This window comes from Aotus nancymaae, unplaced genomic scaffold, assembly GCF_030222135.1.
Source record: "Aotus nancymaae isolate 86718 unplaced genomic scaffold, 86718_ANA_hifiasm-v0.15.2.pri h1tg000019l, whole genome shotgun sequence".
Classification (NCBI taxonomy): domain Eukaryota; kingdom Metazoa; phylum Chordata; class Mammalia; order Primates; family Aotidae; genus Aotus; species Aotus nancymaae.
Window position 1 is genome coordinate 53,094,524 of NW_026988431.1, and position 18,563 is coordinate 53,113,086.

The window sequence follows — 18,563 nt, forward strand, 5'->3', positions numbered from 1 at the left end:
AGTTTTAAAATTCTATCAATTATCAATGGATTAAAGAATAATGAAATATGTTCCAGATGTGAATTAACCACAGAAAATTTCAGAATAGGGTATATTCCGTTGGGAACACACATACTGTCATGCCTTGCTTAATGATAGGGATATGTTCTGAGAAATGTGCTGTTAGGTAATTTATCATTGTGTGAGCATCATAGAGCGTACTTATATAAACCTAGACAGTATAACTTACTATACACTAAACATGGAAAAAGGTAATGCACTATGACACCACAATGGCTATGACATTACTAACTGACAGGAAATTTTTAGCTCCATTATAATCTTATGGTATATGCAGTCTGTTGTTGACTGAAATGTTGTTAGCAGGGCATGCCTGTACTTTATTAAAGCTTTTATCTAAAATACATGGCATTGAATAAGGAGAGCACAGACAACTCATAGTGATCACAGGGACTTTCAATCTTAAGTTTATTGAAAACAAAAATCTGTCTTCCAAATTACTATTATTTTTACAATTATACAGTTATCTTAATTCTGTCTGCTATCTGGATACTATTTTATTCCATTCTCTTTTCCTCTTTTTTAGCCAGAAAGAAAGTCCTTTTTAAAAAATTACCGAATGTCTTCACTCAGAGAAGGCCTAAGGCATGAAGAGACAGAAAAGCTCTATTTAGGAGAGTTATATTTCCTACCAGTATAAGAGGTGCTATTATCTGAAGTACTGAAAATTAAAAATTAGGACAGTTCCTAGTTCATGAATTAGGTCTTCTGTGGTATGAACTTACAAAATTAACATTCAAGTCAGATTTTTTGGTAACAGTAATATATAATATTTCATGATATATTTTAACAGAGAGAAACAATTATTTAATATACAATATTTTTCACTAGGTTTTTGGGATCACTCACTTTTAACTTTCCTCTTACCTCACTGGCTTCTCTTCCTTTTATTCATCCCTAAGTACTGATGTGCTGTGTTTAGTCCTCCTCTCTGTATATACTTACTTCCCAGGTGATTTCATTCAGTGTTATAGCTTTAAGCACTAATAGTATACCAATGACCATCAAATTCATATCTCTAGTCCAACCTCTCTCCCAAGCCTTGGGCTGGTTTATCCTATTGTTCACTCTCATCCCTGCTTGGCTGTCTAAGAAAGATTTAAACATACCAGGACCAAAATCAACTCTTGGTTTGCAGACCGGCCCCCTCCAAATGACCTCTTTCCCTGTCTTCTATCTCATTTACTCAGGGCAAAAACCTAGGATAATACGCTTGCCTCCTCTCTCTCCTGCATGTCCACATCTTTACCGTGGCCAAGTCTTTACATGACCTGGTTCCTGCCTATCTCTACGCTGTCCTCTTCTCCCACCCTCTAGCTAGCTAATTTGACCCAGTCACATGGCCTTCTGGCGATTCCTTTAACATGCTGGTTGCTCCCACCTCAGAATCCTTGCACTTGATTGTCTGTCATTCCCCTGCCTCACCTTCACAACCCTTTATTCTCTCACCCTGCGCTAGTCTTCTTCATAGCCTGTATCATTACATGACAATTTGTTAAATTTTAATTTTTATTTGCTAATTTTGTTCACCATTGTATCCTCAACTTCTAGAAAAGTAGTTGGCACATAGTAAGCACTCAATAATACTTACTAGATGAGTGAATCTGTGATATAGATATGCCCTAATAAAATGGTTTCATTGTACTATATAATCCAAAACACCTGACATACTTATATTTATTTATAAGTATTAATGTGGCCTAGATTTTTAAAAAGAAAATTTAAGTTATTCATACCTTTCTTTCACTTAACTTAAAAATATTAATTTAAGGCCAGGCACGGTGGCTCAAGCCTGTAATCCCAGCACTTTGGGAGGCCGAGGCGGGTGGATCACGAGGTCAAGAGATCGAGACCATCCTGGTCAACATGGTGAAACCCCGTCTCTACTAAAAATACAAAAAAAAATTAGCTGGGCATGGTGGCGCGTGCCTGTAATCCCAGCTACTCAGGAGGCTGAGGCAGGAGAATTGCCTGAACCCAGGAGGCGGAGGTTGTGGTGAGCCGAGATCGCGCCATTGCACTCCAGTCTGCGTAACAAGAGCGAAACTCCGTCTCAAAAAAAAAAAAAAAAAAAAATTAATTAAAAAATATAAACAAACTAAATAGTTCAATGAAGTGCAGTATTTACTATGTTACCAAATGAAGAAAACTGGAACATTTAAAAAGATCAAAAACTTAAACATTAATATACATTTTTAGGACAACAACATTGAGTTCAAATTCTCTACCAACAGATATTGAATATATATATTTTCCTTATCACTGATCTTCGATGTTGTGACAATATCTATTTGTTCTATTAACTGGATAAAATATGACAATTTTAGTTGCTTAATTAACTCATGTTTTGAAAACAAATTCGAAAGCTCTTAATTCTTTTGATATAAAGTTAATGAATTAGTAGATAAGAAAATGTAAGTTAATTTATGAAAATTTTATAATGTTAACAAATTTCATATTTGACAGGAAAAAATATAAAAATGTACTTACTTTTTTCATCAGCTTTGTCTCTTATTGCTATGGTATCATTACTCAAAGATACAGTCTGTGCATTCAGAATATCTGCTCTCATCCCAGGAAATTTTGGAGATGAAATAAAGCGCCCTTCATATGAATATAAATAGATACTACTACCATCTACAAGAAGAAAATGTCTAAAAAATAAAGAATAGAAATAGATTCTCAAATACGGGTAGACTATATTTTCATTTTTATATTACAGAATAGTTTATCCTTGGGGAAAAATCTAAATCTTACAATTAATATAAATGTGTAGATATATAAGGAATAAAACATTTTAAAGACTGAAAGCCAGCACTGGTTGTTTTGGTTTGTTTTCTGGGTTTTTGTTTTATGATGACATAGGAGAAGAAAAATGAAAATGTCCATAATCACCACCCTATACACTAACATTCTGACTTCTTTTATATTATACCCATAATTCATTTCCTTTCCTAAAGAAGATTCTATACAAAGGCAATCAAAAAATCTTATAATTTATAATTCAGTGATTTTAATGCCAGGTGCTATTTGTTTCACGAAACAGCTTTAATATGTATTTTATAACTAAAGATTATGCTAAAAATAATTAAAGATTCAATACAGGCTAAAGTCTAAAGCAGTGAAAATGACTTAAAAAAATTACCATGAGGGCAAGCATTTATTAAAAATAAGGCAGTTGTGACTTTAAAATCATATGGCGACCATCAGTATGTATTCACATCTAAAAATTCCTATATTTTTGCTGCAGGGTCAGATTCATTTGCTATGTTGACAGCTATATTCAAGGCATAGGGCTCTGTGTAGTTAATTTTTTATTAACTCAAAACATAAATATTTTATGGCTGTTATATTTTCCTTTGAAAATGTATGAATATTGTACAAAATAATTCAAGCAATACAGAGAAAACAAAAGACCTCTTGAGATCCTACCTCCATAGAGATAGCTATGCCAAAGTATGAACTTCCATAACTTTACTAACTCACTCATTCCTGACATACATTTGTTTCAAACTATTCACTATTTTAAAGAATATCTATAGTGTATATACATCGCCATATGTCTTCCCTACTTATTTTCCTTAGTACAGCTTCTAGAAGTGCATTACTAAAGAGCATAAATTTAAAATTTTTTAAATATATATTGTTATACTGCCCTTTGAAAAGTTGTATTGATTTACACACATACTATGGCTATATTGGTATGCCTGCTTCCTTAATGCTGAAGACATTATTACTTTTCAAAATCTTATGTTTAATGTTTTAATATCCTTGATTCAGAACTGGTTCTTGATTAACGAACTGCTAATTATTCTTTTTTTGCTATGGAAACAAAAGGGAAATAAACACCAAAACCAATGAAAAATTAGTATCCAATGAATACCAATTATACACACTTCAATTAAATTAATACTTGAGGATTGGTAGGTAGTTTACTTAATTGAAGGGTTTGGCCCTTACACACTGGTGTCTGGTCATACATAATGGTTTATGAAAACTATATTTGCTAAACTTGACAAAGTGATATATATTAGTATGTATTCCTCTGTCTCAGTACTAAAAGCATTTTCTTTTCCAAACAAGACACTATAGCTTTTAACCTACTTGTGAGTAAACACCCTGTTTCAAGGGGCAAACACTAAGTGTATAAATAAGAGCAATGATAGGTAGTAACTATATTTTTTTGGCTATTTATGCCATTACTATATGTTTTATTAAGAGCATATTCAATCAATACATTTATAAATAATATATAAATAAATTTATTTGGAATAGAGTAAAAAGCATTTCAGAAATATGGTCTTTTAGATAGCTGACATCTTACCTTTTAAATGACAAAAATGACTGACTTAAAATTTATAACTAAATCTTACCTTATGACAAAAATGACTGACTTAAAATTTATGATATAACTAAATAATTCATATATTTAAATTTCATTAAATAAATAACATAAAAGTTGATATAATACTTTCTTGGGCACTCAAGGTCATCAATATGGTGACCACATTTTTCAGTAACAATTTAACTGATAACTTTGATACTCATCAGAATCTGTTGGTGCTCAGAATCATTACATTACTCAGGCACACAGTTCTGTGCTTTCGGTTTTTCCATATTCCCTTGCCAGGCAGTCACTTTTCTTCCTGTCATTGTGCCAGCCTCTAACAGCCCACCAGTACCATTCTTCTTCTGGTTTTCTATTTATAAAAAGCTGTGGGCTAGAAAACCTGCTAATAAACATTATTAAGAGCTGCCTACATGATGAGTAAAGGGATGAGGAATAAAGTACATGGTTTTAGCACAAATGTTTTATGGGTAGATATTTTAGGTAATTGTCGATTATATTTTTATAATTTTTTAACAAGTTTTATTGGGTTGTAGCTGTCCAAGTTCTCCTCTGATCCAGTAGAATATCACTGTATTCAAGAGACTGACAGTTTTCATGGAAAAGTGTAGGTTCTTGAGTAATAGTTATTCCTAATTTTCTCAGTTAATTGCCTGGCATTTCTTAGTCCTGCATATGCTGAATGTCTAAGTAGAAAAAACTAGTTTTCAAACTTCAGGTCACAGCCCAGCAGGCCCACGGAACCAGAGTTTCAACCAATATTTAAAACAAAGCAGAACAGAACAGAACGGAAAATAGGGGGACTATGAGGTAAAAACTCTTTAATAGTTATTTGCCTGTGTTGCTTTCATTCTCTTATGTCATTACTCTGATGTTTACTTGTAATGAGTTTATTCTCATCATTTAAAATAGCTTTAAAATTTCTGTTTTAATTTCTAATATCATAAATGTTGATATATATAACCCATATATAACCCTCAATAATTTTCTAAGAATGTTAAGAAATTCAGAGATTAAAATGTTTCAGAATCACTGATTTAAAGAGCTTATTTATTCTTTTTTTCTTCTAAAATGTATAACAGAAACAGATTAGTTCTAAATGACTAGTATACATTCTTTAAATTAGATGTTTTTACTAAAGAGTGCTTTAGTGCTTTTTGAGATATTTTAACCCCAAATCCAATAGTTAAACATAATAAATTACCTTTCTGCCTGTAGAATTAAACTAACAGTTCCTTCTTTGAGATCAAATATAATTGGTGTATTCCAGTTCTTTGTGCTAAAAGACAAATAAAATGGATATTCATTAACCTTTAAAATACCGAATACTTTAAAATAAGTAGATAGGTATTCATTTTAAATAAAGTGACTTCAGGGCACTATATTTCTATTATATATATAATAGAAGTATGTATATACATAATAGTACATACATACTAGTATATACAATAGCACTTGGTGCATTGTTCTGAAATTATTCACTTATATGTCCGTATCCCTGACTAAAAAGCAGAGACTCTATATCTCCAAGAACTAGCACATAACAGGCATCGAATAAATGCTCACTGTAGTATTACAACATGTGAATTGAGGAATTCTAAGTGTAAGTCTGAGTTCTGCCATTTGTTGGCTCTGAGTTTGGGCAAGTCATCTCATGATTCTCATTTGAAAAACAGTAGCAGCATGGCATAATGAAGAGATGATAGCTGTTTGTTAGACAGATCTGGATTAGAAATATGGTTTTACCACCTGTCAGCCACTTGATCTTAACAAGCTTAACCTGCTAAGCATTAGTTTTTTATTTGTAAAATGGGGATAATGGGCCAGGCCTTACATAGTGTCTGGCAAACTACCTAATATAAAGCAGGTACCAGACAAAAAAAAACAGTAATAACAGTAATATGATGAACATGATTATTTTTCCTACAGGCTTCCCAAAGTTATTGTTGGGTTGAAATAGAAAGATTTCTTTGAAGCATTCTGCAAACTCTAAAATACTATATAAATGTAAGCCATGAACATGCTTATTAAATAAATGGATGAATAAATGAACAAATAAATCATTTTGTTTTTACAGGGTAACATGAATCAAAGATAGGGGTGGGTAAAGGGAACATTTACAAACAGGAAAACCCATCCTCAAATAATAAAAGTTGTTCCACAGTTCAAAATAAGTTTTATTACTTCTATATATTCTGAATTTCTCTCAGTAACTTTCATAAAACCAATTCTCTAAATCAGATTAAATCTCATGTTCAACTCCAGAAGATTGAGGAGAGAAGGGGAAGAATGCAGAGTAAGCAAACTGGTAGGCAACTGATCTTGGCTAATGCAAAGAATCTGATAATCATTTCAGTAAGTAAATACATGCAAAAAGCAAAATAACAAATAAATTACTGCTAATAATTAGTGATTACTAATTACTGATTATTAATTAGTTTGGGGTTCATAGATATGATAAAGATATGCTTTTGTACTTTAGAAAAAATATCACAGCATACTTTATTAATTAACTTTCATTCTTTGTCAAGAGAGTTGGTAAGTAGTGATTATGTGAGGGTTTTTTTAATGTCTCTTCAGAAAAAAATCTGAGATTTCTGACAACTGAGATATATAAATGCCATGTAAATATAAATTCCCTAAGCTATAAATGCTGAATAGAACAAGAATAGTTTCAATATGATTATCTGAAAAATCAAATGAAAATTTAATGTAGAATGCTTATCTATTGTTTTCTCTTTCTGGAACTTCTTTTCATATACACCAGTAAAGTAATTGCATGTCTGTTTTTAAAATTATATTTTTATTACTAAAAAAGAGGCAACAATTATTAAGAACTTGGATTCAAATTCCTGCTTTCCTTTAGTAACAAAGTCAATAATCTGATCTAAGGCAAGTTACCTAATCATTTTTATGTCCTTTAGCTTCAGCTTTCAAATGAGAATAATAGTAAACATAAAAGACTGTAAAACAATTGCTCAATAAATGAGTCATTATTATCTAAAATACTAGGTTTTTAAAATTTTATGAAATATGTTTTGGTGGTGATTCATTCCCACTACTACATCCTGGTATTTCATTACCACTGCTGCATCTTGGTACTAATAAATATTTTGTACCTTAATAAATGTCTTGACAATCAAAGAAGGGACGCAAGGTTCAATCACAAAAGAAGAAAAGCAGTCTTACATTTGTCACGCATTAACTAGTAAAGAAAAAGCAGTGACCAAAAAAAAAATTAACAGCTACTAAACTTTGGGTATTTTTAAAGGCAGCTTCTCTAATACATGTAACATCTAATGATACTAATCCTACAGATTCAAACATTATGTCCTTGCCACTATGAATAAAAGGGAAGTTATTATAGAAAAGTTAAGAGCCTGGCCGTTCTTCAAACAAACAAACACTAAACTGAAGAGATTTCTGTTCTCCCTTGCCCCATGAAAATTAATTATTCAAACACCTATCTGCATTAAAGTGATTGCGTGATCTTGTCACATTCTATAACCCCTTCCCCATATCTCAACTGCTTAACTTGGTATCTTTTTTGAATTTTCCCAAATTCTTACTGTTCCTCTTTCCTGCTCATGTAAGGGAAAAAAAAAAAAACTCACATAAAATTAAGTTGCTTATTTCTTCATCCACTCACCTCTGTTTCTTCTATTTCATTACTCCAGACTTGGCTATTTGTCCCAAATTGCAGATTCTGATTAGTAGCAGGTTTATACATAGTGAGTGGGAATTTTTAAATATATAGTTGTAGCAGTTGTTAATTAAGTTAAATACCTTTGTGTTGTGTACTACTAGACTTCAGGATATTAAGATGACAAAGTACTTTACATATTTTAATTCATTTACTCATTCAAAAGTATTCGTCAAGTACCCACAACATGGGCACTGTGCTAGGTGCTGGGCATACAGTGGTGAATGAAACACGTATAGTCTCCATCCTCAATTTTATATTCAATGACTAAACTATAACCACATAATGTTATAAATACAAGGACAAAATTTTTAAAAATCCTTAACTATGTATAACTCTTGAAAGTATCATAATGATTACTTGAGTTATCTGGATAGTTGAAGAATCAACTGGTAGTACGCTACAGCCAGCTTGTACTAGTTATTAAATTTTCAGGAATTTTGTAACCAGACTGTTAAATAAAGCCATTATTTATTATTTGAGACAGAGTCTCCAGCCTGGAGTGTAGTGGTAGGATCACGGCTCACTGCACCCTGTCTCCTGGGCTCAAGCAATTCTCCAATGCCAGGCTTCTGAGAAGCTAGGATCACAGGTGCGCACCACCATGCCCAGGTAATTTTAAAAAATTATTTTAGAGATGGGGTCTCATTATGTTACTTATGCTGGTTTCAAGCTCCTGGCCTCAAACAATCCTTCTGTTTTGGTCTTCCAAAGTGCTGGGATTACAAGCATGAGCCATTACGCCTCACCTGACTATTAGCTGTTGATGTACAAACCTTGTTAGATCTATTTTTGCTGCTCTAAGTTCACTTTCTCTCCACTTCCTGGTTTGAGGTAGTTCAGGATAGCTGAGGTTTTGAGAAAGTTAACTTTAAACCAAACCATGCTGATGTGAAATCCTTAAAATAAACTCCTCAGCACAGACAAAACTCTGAATTTTTAAGAAATGCAAGATGCTTACGAGAACACATAACATTGAAGAGACGTTGAAACCACTAAATGTGCATAGTTCAAAGATGCTTTAATGACTCTATCACGGAATTCCAGTAAATCCACTGCATCATTAAGAACGTTACGAACCTAAACAAGGAAAAATAAAATACCAACAAACATCATTAAAACACAATCCAATTTTATTTAGATAGGTTAGCAAGATTTTGAAACACAAAAAAGTTCAATACACTATTGATTACCTAATCATATAAAAAAAGAATTTAATAGAAACTAGGCGTAAGATAGTATATCTAATTTTAAAAAACCAACCAACAAAGTATAGATACAGAAAATCTCTCAGAAATAAGTAGAAAAAATCCTACAGAGATTTCTAACTTGCAAGCCAAAATGAATGACGTAGCAATGAAGTGATATGAAAAATACTCCAACACTGAGATATAGTCAAAGGAGGGTGGCATATTGAAGTTGGAAAGATTCTATGTGATTTCTGCCCAAAACGGTAAGAATATCTCTTTTTGGGGTTAGATTTTACTTTAAAATATACATTCTAAAAGAAGAGACATAATTGCTTTAAAAACCAAAAGTGGGGTAGGAGGTATTGGTAAACAAACCAATTGCATAGTGAAGAAGCCAAGCTGCATGGAGTGGGGAAAGGTATTTCCTTATGCAAAAACCTGGAGACTGTGTATAAAAAGTCAAGCAGCAACTAACAAAGAGAGATTTGCTTATAATAGTCAGATTTATCATAAAAGTTTGTAACAGACTGTTTTGCAAGGATTTTAAAATTTCACAGTATTGGCCCAAAATCTTGAAGTTGATGAACAAAGTGCAAGAAATTAAGAAAAATGTTGAGCAAGTTAAATTTACCTAATCTCTGGTCTATACCAGAATAGGTATTATGGGAGTATAGTAAGAGGTGAAAAATAGAGGAAAAAACGTAATTATACCTACAAATTAAAACTCCTTTAAGTTCTCCTCAAAGTGTTACCATATTTCTAAATATAATGTGACAATACTAAAGAGCAATGAAAGGGTGTGGAAAGAAAATAGGAAGGTAAATCAAACTTCTTATAAGTACTTCAAAGAAGTACTTATGCCTACCAGGCACTGCCATGATCTAAATGTTTGTGTCTTCAAAATTCAAATCTAATCACCAATATGACAGTATTATTAGGTGGAGTCTTTGGAAGGTTGTAGGCGCTTATGAATGGGATTAGTGTTCTTATAAAAGAGGTCTCAGAGAGCTGCCTTGCCCATTCCGTCAAGCATGGACACAGCAAGAAGGCACCATATGAATTAGGAAGTGGGCCCTCACCAGACACTAAATCTGCTGGCACCTTGATCTTGGACTCCCAGCTTCCAAAATTACGAGAAATAAATTTCTGTTGTTTACAAGCTACCCAGATTATGGTATTTTGTTATAGCAGCCCAAACAGAATAAACAGGTATGTTACTTTTTTAACTAACTGCTCCCCAACTCCCATCTCCACCAAAATATTGACCCAGCAATCTCATTTCTAGAGTTCCATCCCAAAGATAAACAAGCAAAACTATAAAATAACATATGCACAGACTATCACTATAGCACTATTGCTAATATCAAAAAACTGGAAATAGCCCAAATGTCTATTGATAAGAGACAGGTTGTATAAACTATGATATAGTCAAACAGGGGAATATTATACAGCTATAAAAAGAAATGAGGAAGATCTATAGATGTCCATGAGATACAGTAAAGTACAAAAGTGCAAGATGTAGAACAGTGTGTATAGTATGATACTTTTTATCTTAAAAAGGAAAAAATACAAAAATATATGGATTTGCTCACCTTTTTAAAAAAACAAGAAATCTTAAACAGTATTCACTAACATATTATTAGAATAATATTAATATTGTTATTTTAAAACTATATTTTGGGATATAATGTTTTTAGGAACCAAATTTTTCTGGTCAGAAGAGTTGCTCTTAAAAAACAAAGAAGTAAAACTCTATAATCTTAAATTTAAATTAAAAACCTCACTATAAACTGGTGATGTATTTTTATCTGTCAAAAACAAAAACATTTCTTCCCAGTATAGACTTAAGTAAAAAGAAAAAAGAAAAAAAATTTTGTCTAGAAGTAAAGATCAAATCAATAGCAATGAACACATGTTATTTAGAGATCTGATTGTGTCTGTAAATAACGTTTCCCTCCAAAAGGAACAAGGTATTCATGGAAAAATGGAATCAGTCAAATATAGAATATGGGAAATTCAATAGAATAACCTGGTTTCTTTAACAAATAAACCATAAGTAAATAAATAATAAGTTGTTTCATATTTCAAAAGACTTAAGAGACAAATTAACTAAGTGCAATGTGGGACTTTATTTCCTGATACAAACAAACCAACTGTAAAAATATACTTAGAAAATAATTGGAGAAATGTGATCTGTTACTATAGAAAGATGTTAGAAAAAGACTGGGGAAATGTGAATGTTACTATGGTAATGTTAAAATGAAAATAGTTCTTATCTTTTAGACTGTTTAAAACAACTTAAAAAACAATTCCAGAACTAGTAGTGAAGAGATACTATCTCATGCCAGTTAGAATGGCGATCATTAAAAAATCTGGAGACACAGATGCTGGAGAGGATGTGGGGAAATAGGAACACTTTTACACTGTTGGTGGGAGTGTAAATTAGTTCAATCATTGTGGAAGACAGTGTGGTGATTCCTCAAGGACCTAGAAACAGAAATTCCATTTGACACAGCAATCCCATTACTGGGTATATATCCAAAGGATTATAAATCAATCTATTATAAGGACACATGCACACGAATGTTCACTGCAGCACTGTTTACAATAGCAAAGACCTGGAACCAACCCAAATGCCCATCGATGGTAGACTGGACAAGGAAAATGTGGCACATACACACCATGGAATACTATGCAGCCATAAAAAACGATGAGTTTGTGTCCTTTGTAGGAACATGGATGAACCTGGAAACCATCATTCTCAGCAAACTGACACAAGAATAGAAAATCAAACACCTCAGTTTCTCACTCATAGGCGGATGTTGAACAATGAGAACATATGGACACAGGGAGGGGAGCATCACACACTGAGGTCTGTTGGGGGGAAACTAGGGGAGGGACAGCAGGGAGTGAGGAGTAGGGAAGGGATAATATGGAGAGAAATGCCAGATATAGGTGATGGGGAGGAAGGCAGCAAACCACATTGTCATGTATGTACCTATGCAAAAATCTTGCATGTTCTTTACATGTACCCCAAAACCTAAAACACAATAAAATATATATTAAAAAAAAAAGAAAGATAAAGAAAAAGACATGAATATTTTTGCTCACCTCTTCAATGAGTAAGAGTAATGACTGCAAAGAGGGGAGTAGTCTGATGACAAAAGTTTCAAAGGAGCTAGAGTTTTTTAGGGAACCTCAGAGGTTATAGTGGTCTAGAATCAGCAAGGAGGAGTAAGGAAGACATCTTCCCAGATCCAGTGATATGTGGCACATCAAAGAAAAACACTTCTACTTGAGAAGGCTGGAGGAAAAACACTGCTCTCAGTATTCAGCTGCTGTTAATTAGAACAAGAATGCTTTCAGTGAAAGGGCTGAGCATTGTAAGGCCACAGCTATATGACTGCAGGTTGTGTACTGCACAACTCTGGGTCTATGTGAATGGTGCCCTCTGGAATTCAGCAGGCCGCTCACTGCAGGTGGTGTTATGTGAGCCTCTTCAAATTTCCTAGGCCTACAACTCCACATATGAAGCCCCATATAGCAGTTGGCTGTAGATTTTTTAGGTCACTTTTCAGGATGAAGAGAAGGAAGCTACCTCATAGACCCCCCAGGCTCTTATTTCAAACAGAAACCTGGATCTAGTCCCTTGTCTCACTGCAAGTATTAATACTTTCAGTTTCCTTAGCCAGCAGGAGCTACTCTCCTCACTGCCTTTGCCTGCCTGCTTCTGGACCTGAAGTAGGTCTGAGACTCCACACTGCATTTTTGTTCTGTTTCTAGTCCACTGAGATCTTTATCTTGTTTTTGAGTCCAGATAAGTCTTTTAAATACATATCTATATATATATTTTTAATCTTTTGGAGCCAAAAGTATGTCTTTTTCTTCTATGAATGAACTAACACCATTTTCACGAGAAGTTTGAGCTCCCATAGATTTTTTTTTTAAAGATCCAAATACCATCGTTTTCTAGAAACAGTTTAAAGCTAATAGAATGATATAAAAATTTTAAAGGGAAGTTATATGTTAGTGTTTTTATAGCAACATGCTGTCTAGTCAAACTGCCTGCAAACTTTCCTAAACAGGTTTAAGAAAATTCAACATTTAAAAATTCAATTGTATAGGCCTCTAACATTATTAAAATTATAGATAGATTTCTTAAGATCCATATTTGTCTAAAGTTTCACCTGGGGGAATGCACCTTTTTGTGAATCTGGTACACTAGAACCAAACCAGAATAAAGCATCCTAGCTATAATAACAAAACTAAAGACACTCTAGTAATTGCTGTTATAGTTTCAAAACTATGGCAAATTTCACATCAGAAATGTTCTGTGCTGAATTTTAAAATACACCTATTACTCTGTTCAATTCAGGGAAGCTCCAGGATTAATATCCTGATATTCATGCCACCTCATTATTCTATGTGATCACAATATTTAGACTCCTTGGATTGACATAAGTCTAAACATTCCGTTTGCACATTTGCAAAACACTCATTTAGTCCTATACATAGCTATAATCATAATAGCAATAGCTATCATTTATTTTTGTTATATATACATTATCTCATTTCATCCTCAAAATTACTCTATTATTAGCTCTTTTTTTTACAAGACATAAAAGTGTCCTGTAAATTAGACACTTTTGAACTTTGACAACTATTAAAAGCAAAATTTGTGCTCCCTCCTAAAGTTAGAATGGCAGGAAAGAAATAAAGGTAATTTCTGAGACACCAGAAATGCCTCACCCTTTGCACCTGCACACTTTCCCACCTAGGTAGGCACTTCCTTCTACCAAATATATCAACGATCTATTTGGGAAAGAATTATCCACTGGGCTGCTTCCTGGAGGCAAGAGGCAGATTAAGAAACTTTTTCACTCCAGCTATTGTGCCCCACAAAAGACAGTAGGGCAAAGAAGTCTATTGTAGGAAAACAGCACCAGCCAGTCAAGGTGTAGATTTAACAATCATGACTCCACACGATCTCTGGTTTCTGAGTTAATGAAACACAGATAAACCAAAAGCCAACTAAACCTCTAAAGCAACTGTAAAATTCTAAATCGGGCAAACAAAAAAATTGTGACTGTTTAGTCTCACTGAAATCCTGTGACTCCACTTTGCAACAAAAGTGAGCTGCTAAAAAGTACAACCCTCAGAAAGGGAATCCTCCCAAATGTCCAGGGATATCTTCCCAGAAAGGCAAACTAGAGTTAACAAACTGACCAAGCAACTGCTTTATTGCTAAGAGAGTTAACAGGATAGTCTTGGTGTAAAACCAAAGAAAGCGAGTCTCAATCAATTTATAGGTTTATTTTGCCTAGGTTGGGGATGTGCCCAAGAAAAAGGAACACAAAAATCACAGAACATCTGTGATCCATGCTTTTTCCAAAAAGCATTTGAAGAGCTTCAATATTTAAAGGAGGGGAAAAAAGTGGGCAGGAGGGGAAAAGGGAGAAAGAAAGAGTAAAGAGGGAGGGTATGGTCACATTCTTGTGAGGCTTCGATTAGAGCTCACTGAATCCACATGTTGCAAGTGAAAACAGGTACAGGGATAGTCAACTATGTATTCCCCTTGCAGTGAATCTGAATTTTTTTATAAGATAAACACAGAGTAGAAGAAGCAGTGAAATATGTATTGTCTCAGGTGAGCAGAGGGATGACTTCTAGTCTTGTCTTCCCACATCTGTGAAGATAAGCTGTTAATTTACATTGTCAGGGTGAAACTCAACAGGACTCTGTTTTAGGGTAAAGATCTTGGGGCCCACAGGGAATTTACTTGTGGGCATATTCTGAGGAAAGCCCTCTGCAGAGGTATGTGTTCTTTTATCTTTGCAGCTATCTACTTAGGAACAAAATGGGAGGCAGTTTTGTATGACTCAGTTCTCAGGCTTACGCTTACCCTTTGAGTTAGTGAGGTTGAGGTCTTAAGATTTTTATTTTTCTTTCACACTCACCAGCTGGATTTTAGCTATAAACTGGTAATCACTGTGTGTTGTTTTCCTTTCTCTCCTTTTCCAAATTGTTTTCATTGCAGCCTCCCTCTTTTCCCTTCACCATTGTAAACTGGGAATATGGAGAGTGGGAGGGGAGGGGAGAAGAATTAAAATACATACTTATGTATAGTTTTCCAAACCAGAGAATTGGAGCTGGATGCAATAACTGGAGAGTCTAGTTTATCTTTTTTTAGAAAGGGGATGGGTTTGTTTTCAATCATATATTAAATAGCTGCATGATAAAGTAGTATATTTCGGAATCATATATATAAGAGTAGGTTGAATATATATTCGTATATATGAATAAAGGCATTGCAAGGTGACTCCCGATGATCCCTGCCTCCTAGTATTTACACACGTGCAAATCTCTCCATTTAGTGTGGACTGGACCTAATAGCTTGCTTCTAGTGAATAGAATATGGCAAAAGTGATGAGATGTCACTTCTGAGCTCAGGTTATAAAAACTGTGACTTTTGAGAGGCTGAGGTAGGCAGATCACGAGGTCAGGAGATCGAGACCATCCAGGCCAACATGGTGAAACCCCATCCCTACTAAAAATACAAAAAAATTAGCTGAGCATGGTGGCGCATGTCTGTAGTCCCAGCTACCTGGGAGGCTGAGGCAGGAGAACTGCTTGAACCCAGAAGGCGGAGATTGCAGTGAGCCGAGATCGCACCACTGCACTACAGCCTGAGCGACAGTGCAAGACTCCATCTCAAAAAATAAAAATAAAAAAACAAGAACTGTGACTTATGTCTTGCTTACACTCTCTCTGGCCCTTCTTGCTTGCTCTAATAAAGCAAACCACCAAGTTGTGAGCTTCGCTATTAAGAGGCCACATGCAAAGAACTGGAGGAGACCTCCAGTCAACAGTCAAGAAAAAACTGAGGCCCTCAGTGCAAAAGACACTGATGAACTGAATTTTGCAACAATCATGTCAGTGAGCTTGAAAGCAAACCTTTCCCCAGTTGAGCCTTTAGATAAGACTAAAGTCCTGGCCAACACCTTATTTGGAGCCTTGTGAGACTGTGAAACAGGGGACCCAGCTAAGCCATGCTTGGATTCCTGACCCACAGAAAATGAGTGATAACAATTGTTGCTGTTGAAGCCACTATGTTTAGGGTTATTTATTATGCAGCAATAAGTAACTAACACAGTATAGCCACTAAACAGCGCAAAAATAGACTATAGTATATATCTATCATTTTTTTGTCTGCCCAGAATCAAATGACATATTTTCTTGTAAATATACATTTATTTTCCTGTAAGAAACCATTCCTTCCACTATTCTCAGTGACTGGATGGATGGGATTGACTCAACTTCCTCTGCCTCTCCCTGATTAAATACATTTGACTCAGACTCAGCATATAAAATCCAAGGCTGAGATTTCTCCTGGAATTACTGGGAAAAAAGCACTCTTTCTGCTGAACTTGAAGTTGGTAGAATGTCAGCCTGGAACTACCAAGGCCACAAAACAGAATCTTTCTGAAAACTAAGACAATTACAAAGAAAAACAGAGTTGAGGAAGAGAAAGAGATGAAGTCATCTTGGCATTATTTAAGCCTCTGAATTAGTAATGTCTCTCAAGTCAGTCTATCTCTTAACTTCACATGAATCAATAAATTTCCTTTTTTCCTTCATTTTTCACTTTACATCAATTTCAGCTAAATTTATGAAAAAAATTTTCAAGGTACTAATCTAGGATGTCCATAAAAACAAGGACCAAATCTGTCTTATTCACTACTGTATTCCTCATTGCTTAGCCCAACCCCTGGCAAGTAGGGATCACTCAATAGATATCCATTGAATGAGTGAATATAATCATTCAAAGAAGAAACAGTGAATAGGCCTAACTCAGCAAAAATGCAGTCAAATGTTTTATAATCATGGAGAAAGTAAAATCTCTTTTAAAAAATAAAAATGTTCTAGTTTAAAACTTTAAATATTTATTTATAAATATTATTTTGAACACAAAGATAATTTAGATTAGATAAGCCAGTTAAGCATTTCCACAGTTCACTTTATTTCACATAAAAATCCTCTAATCGCTAGGATAATTTTTTTATTATAAAAGAACAACTGGTATTTCTAGATATAGTCTCATGGTGGGGCACTTCTGTAATTAAGGCCAGAACTTATTTTAGCAATACTATATTAGCTATAAATATAATATTATATCCCAATTAGTTGATTAGAACTCACAATGGATTCTATGTCATATATCAAATATTATAATGTTTTAGATGCCAGGTTAATTAGAAGAAATATATATTTACACCATCATCTAGGTCATAAATCCTTCTTTAAGGAAATACAGAAGATAGAGGGGCATGTCAAATCACCCCATGGAGATACAATCAGCCAAGTCCAGACTGAGAAACTCTACCAGACAAATTACTTGGTTCTTCAACAAAAAAAACTGCAGGGCAACAGAGATAGAAAGGGAATTTACGGTAATCTACAGACTAAAAGAGACTTAAAAGATACATCGGTTGGGCACAGTGGCTCACACCTGTAATCCTAGCACTTTGGGAGGCTGAGGCGGGCAAATCACCTGAGGTCAGGAGCTCGAGACCAGTCTGGCCAACACAGTGAAGCCCCATCTCTACTAAAAATACAAAAAATCAGCTGGGTGTGGTGGCATGCACCTGTAATCCCAGCTACTCGGGAGGCTGAGGCAGAGTAATTGCTTGAATCCAAGAGGTGGAGGTTGCAGTGAGACAAGATCATGCCATTGCACTCCAGCCTGGGCAACAGAGGGAGACTCCATCTCAAAAAAAAAAAAAAAAAAAAAGAGATACATCAACCAGTTGCAATATGTAAACCTGGATCCTGATTCAAACAAACTTGTGTGGCATGTAGGAAAAAATTGGACATTTAAACCCTTTGTGGATATTTGGTAATGTTAAGAAATTACTTTTATATGGTATGATAATGGTAGTGTGATTTTGTTAAAACAGAGTCCTTATCTTTTAAGTTATATATACTAAAATATTTACAAATGAAATACAATGTCTGAATTTGGGGAACAGGGAACGTAGATAGGACATGGACCAGGCAGGCTTAAGTATGAATTGATGATTTTTGAGGCTGAGTACATAGGGATTCATCATATTACTCTGCGTGTGTTTTATATTCTCTAAACAAAAAGTTTTACAATTTTAAAATAAATAAACAGAACAAAGGAAAGTATAATATATCAAATTATTAGGAATCTAGTGACAATATTATCCAAATTTTAAAATCTGGATACCTGGGCTAATAG

At 34.2% G+C, this 18,563-nt stretch overlaps 1 protein-coding gene across 3 annotated transcripts in view; it reads right to left on the minus strand.

Moving 5' to 3' along the window:
- IFT80 (intraflagellar transport 80) overlaps nucleotides 1-18,563 on the minus strand; it is a 137,221-nt gene that overhangs the window by 42,808 nt on the left and 75,850 nt on the right. For all 3 annotated transcript variants that reach the window (XR_010343485.1, XM_064378873.1, XM_064378872.1), the window contains exons 10-12: nucleotides 9,073-9,191; nucleotides 5,613-5,687; nucleotides 2,551-2,714 (exon numbers count right to left, since the gene is read on the minus strand). Coding sequence is in view for 2 of the 3 variants with exons in the window: in XM_064378873.1 (XP_064234943.1) it covers nucleotides 2,551-2,714; nucleotides 5,613-5,687; nucleotides 9,073-9,191 (358 nt within the window). In the remaining variant the exon portion in view is untranslated. The remainder of the gene's footprint in view (nucleotides 1-2,550; nucleotides 2,715-5,612; nucleotides 5,688-9,072; nucleotides 9,192-18,563) is intronic.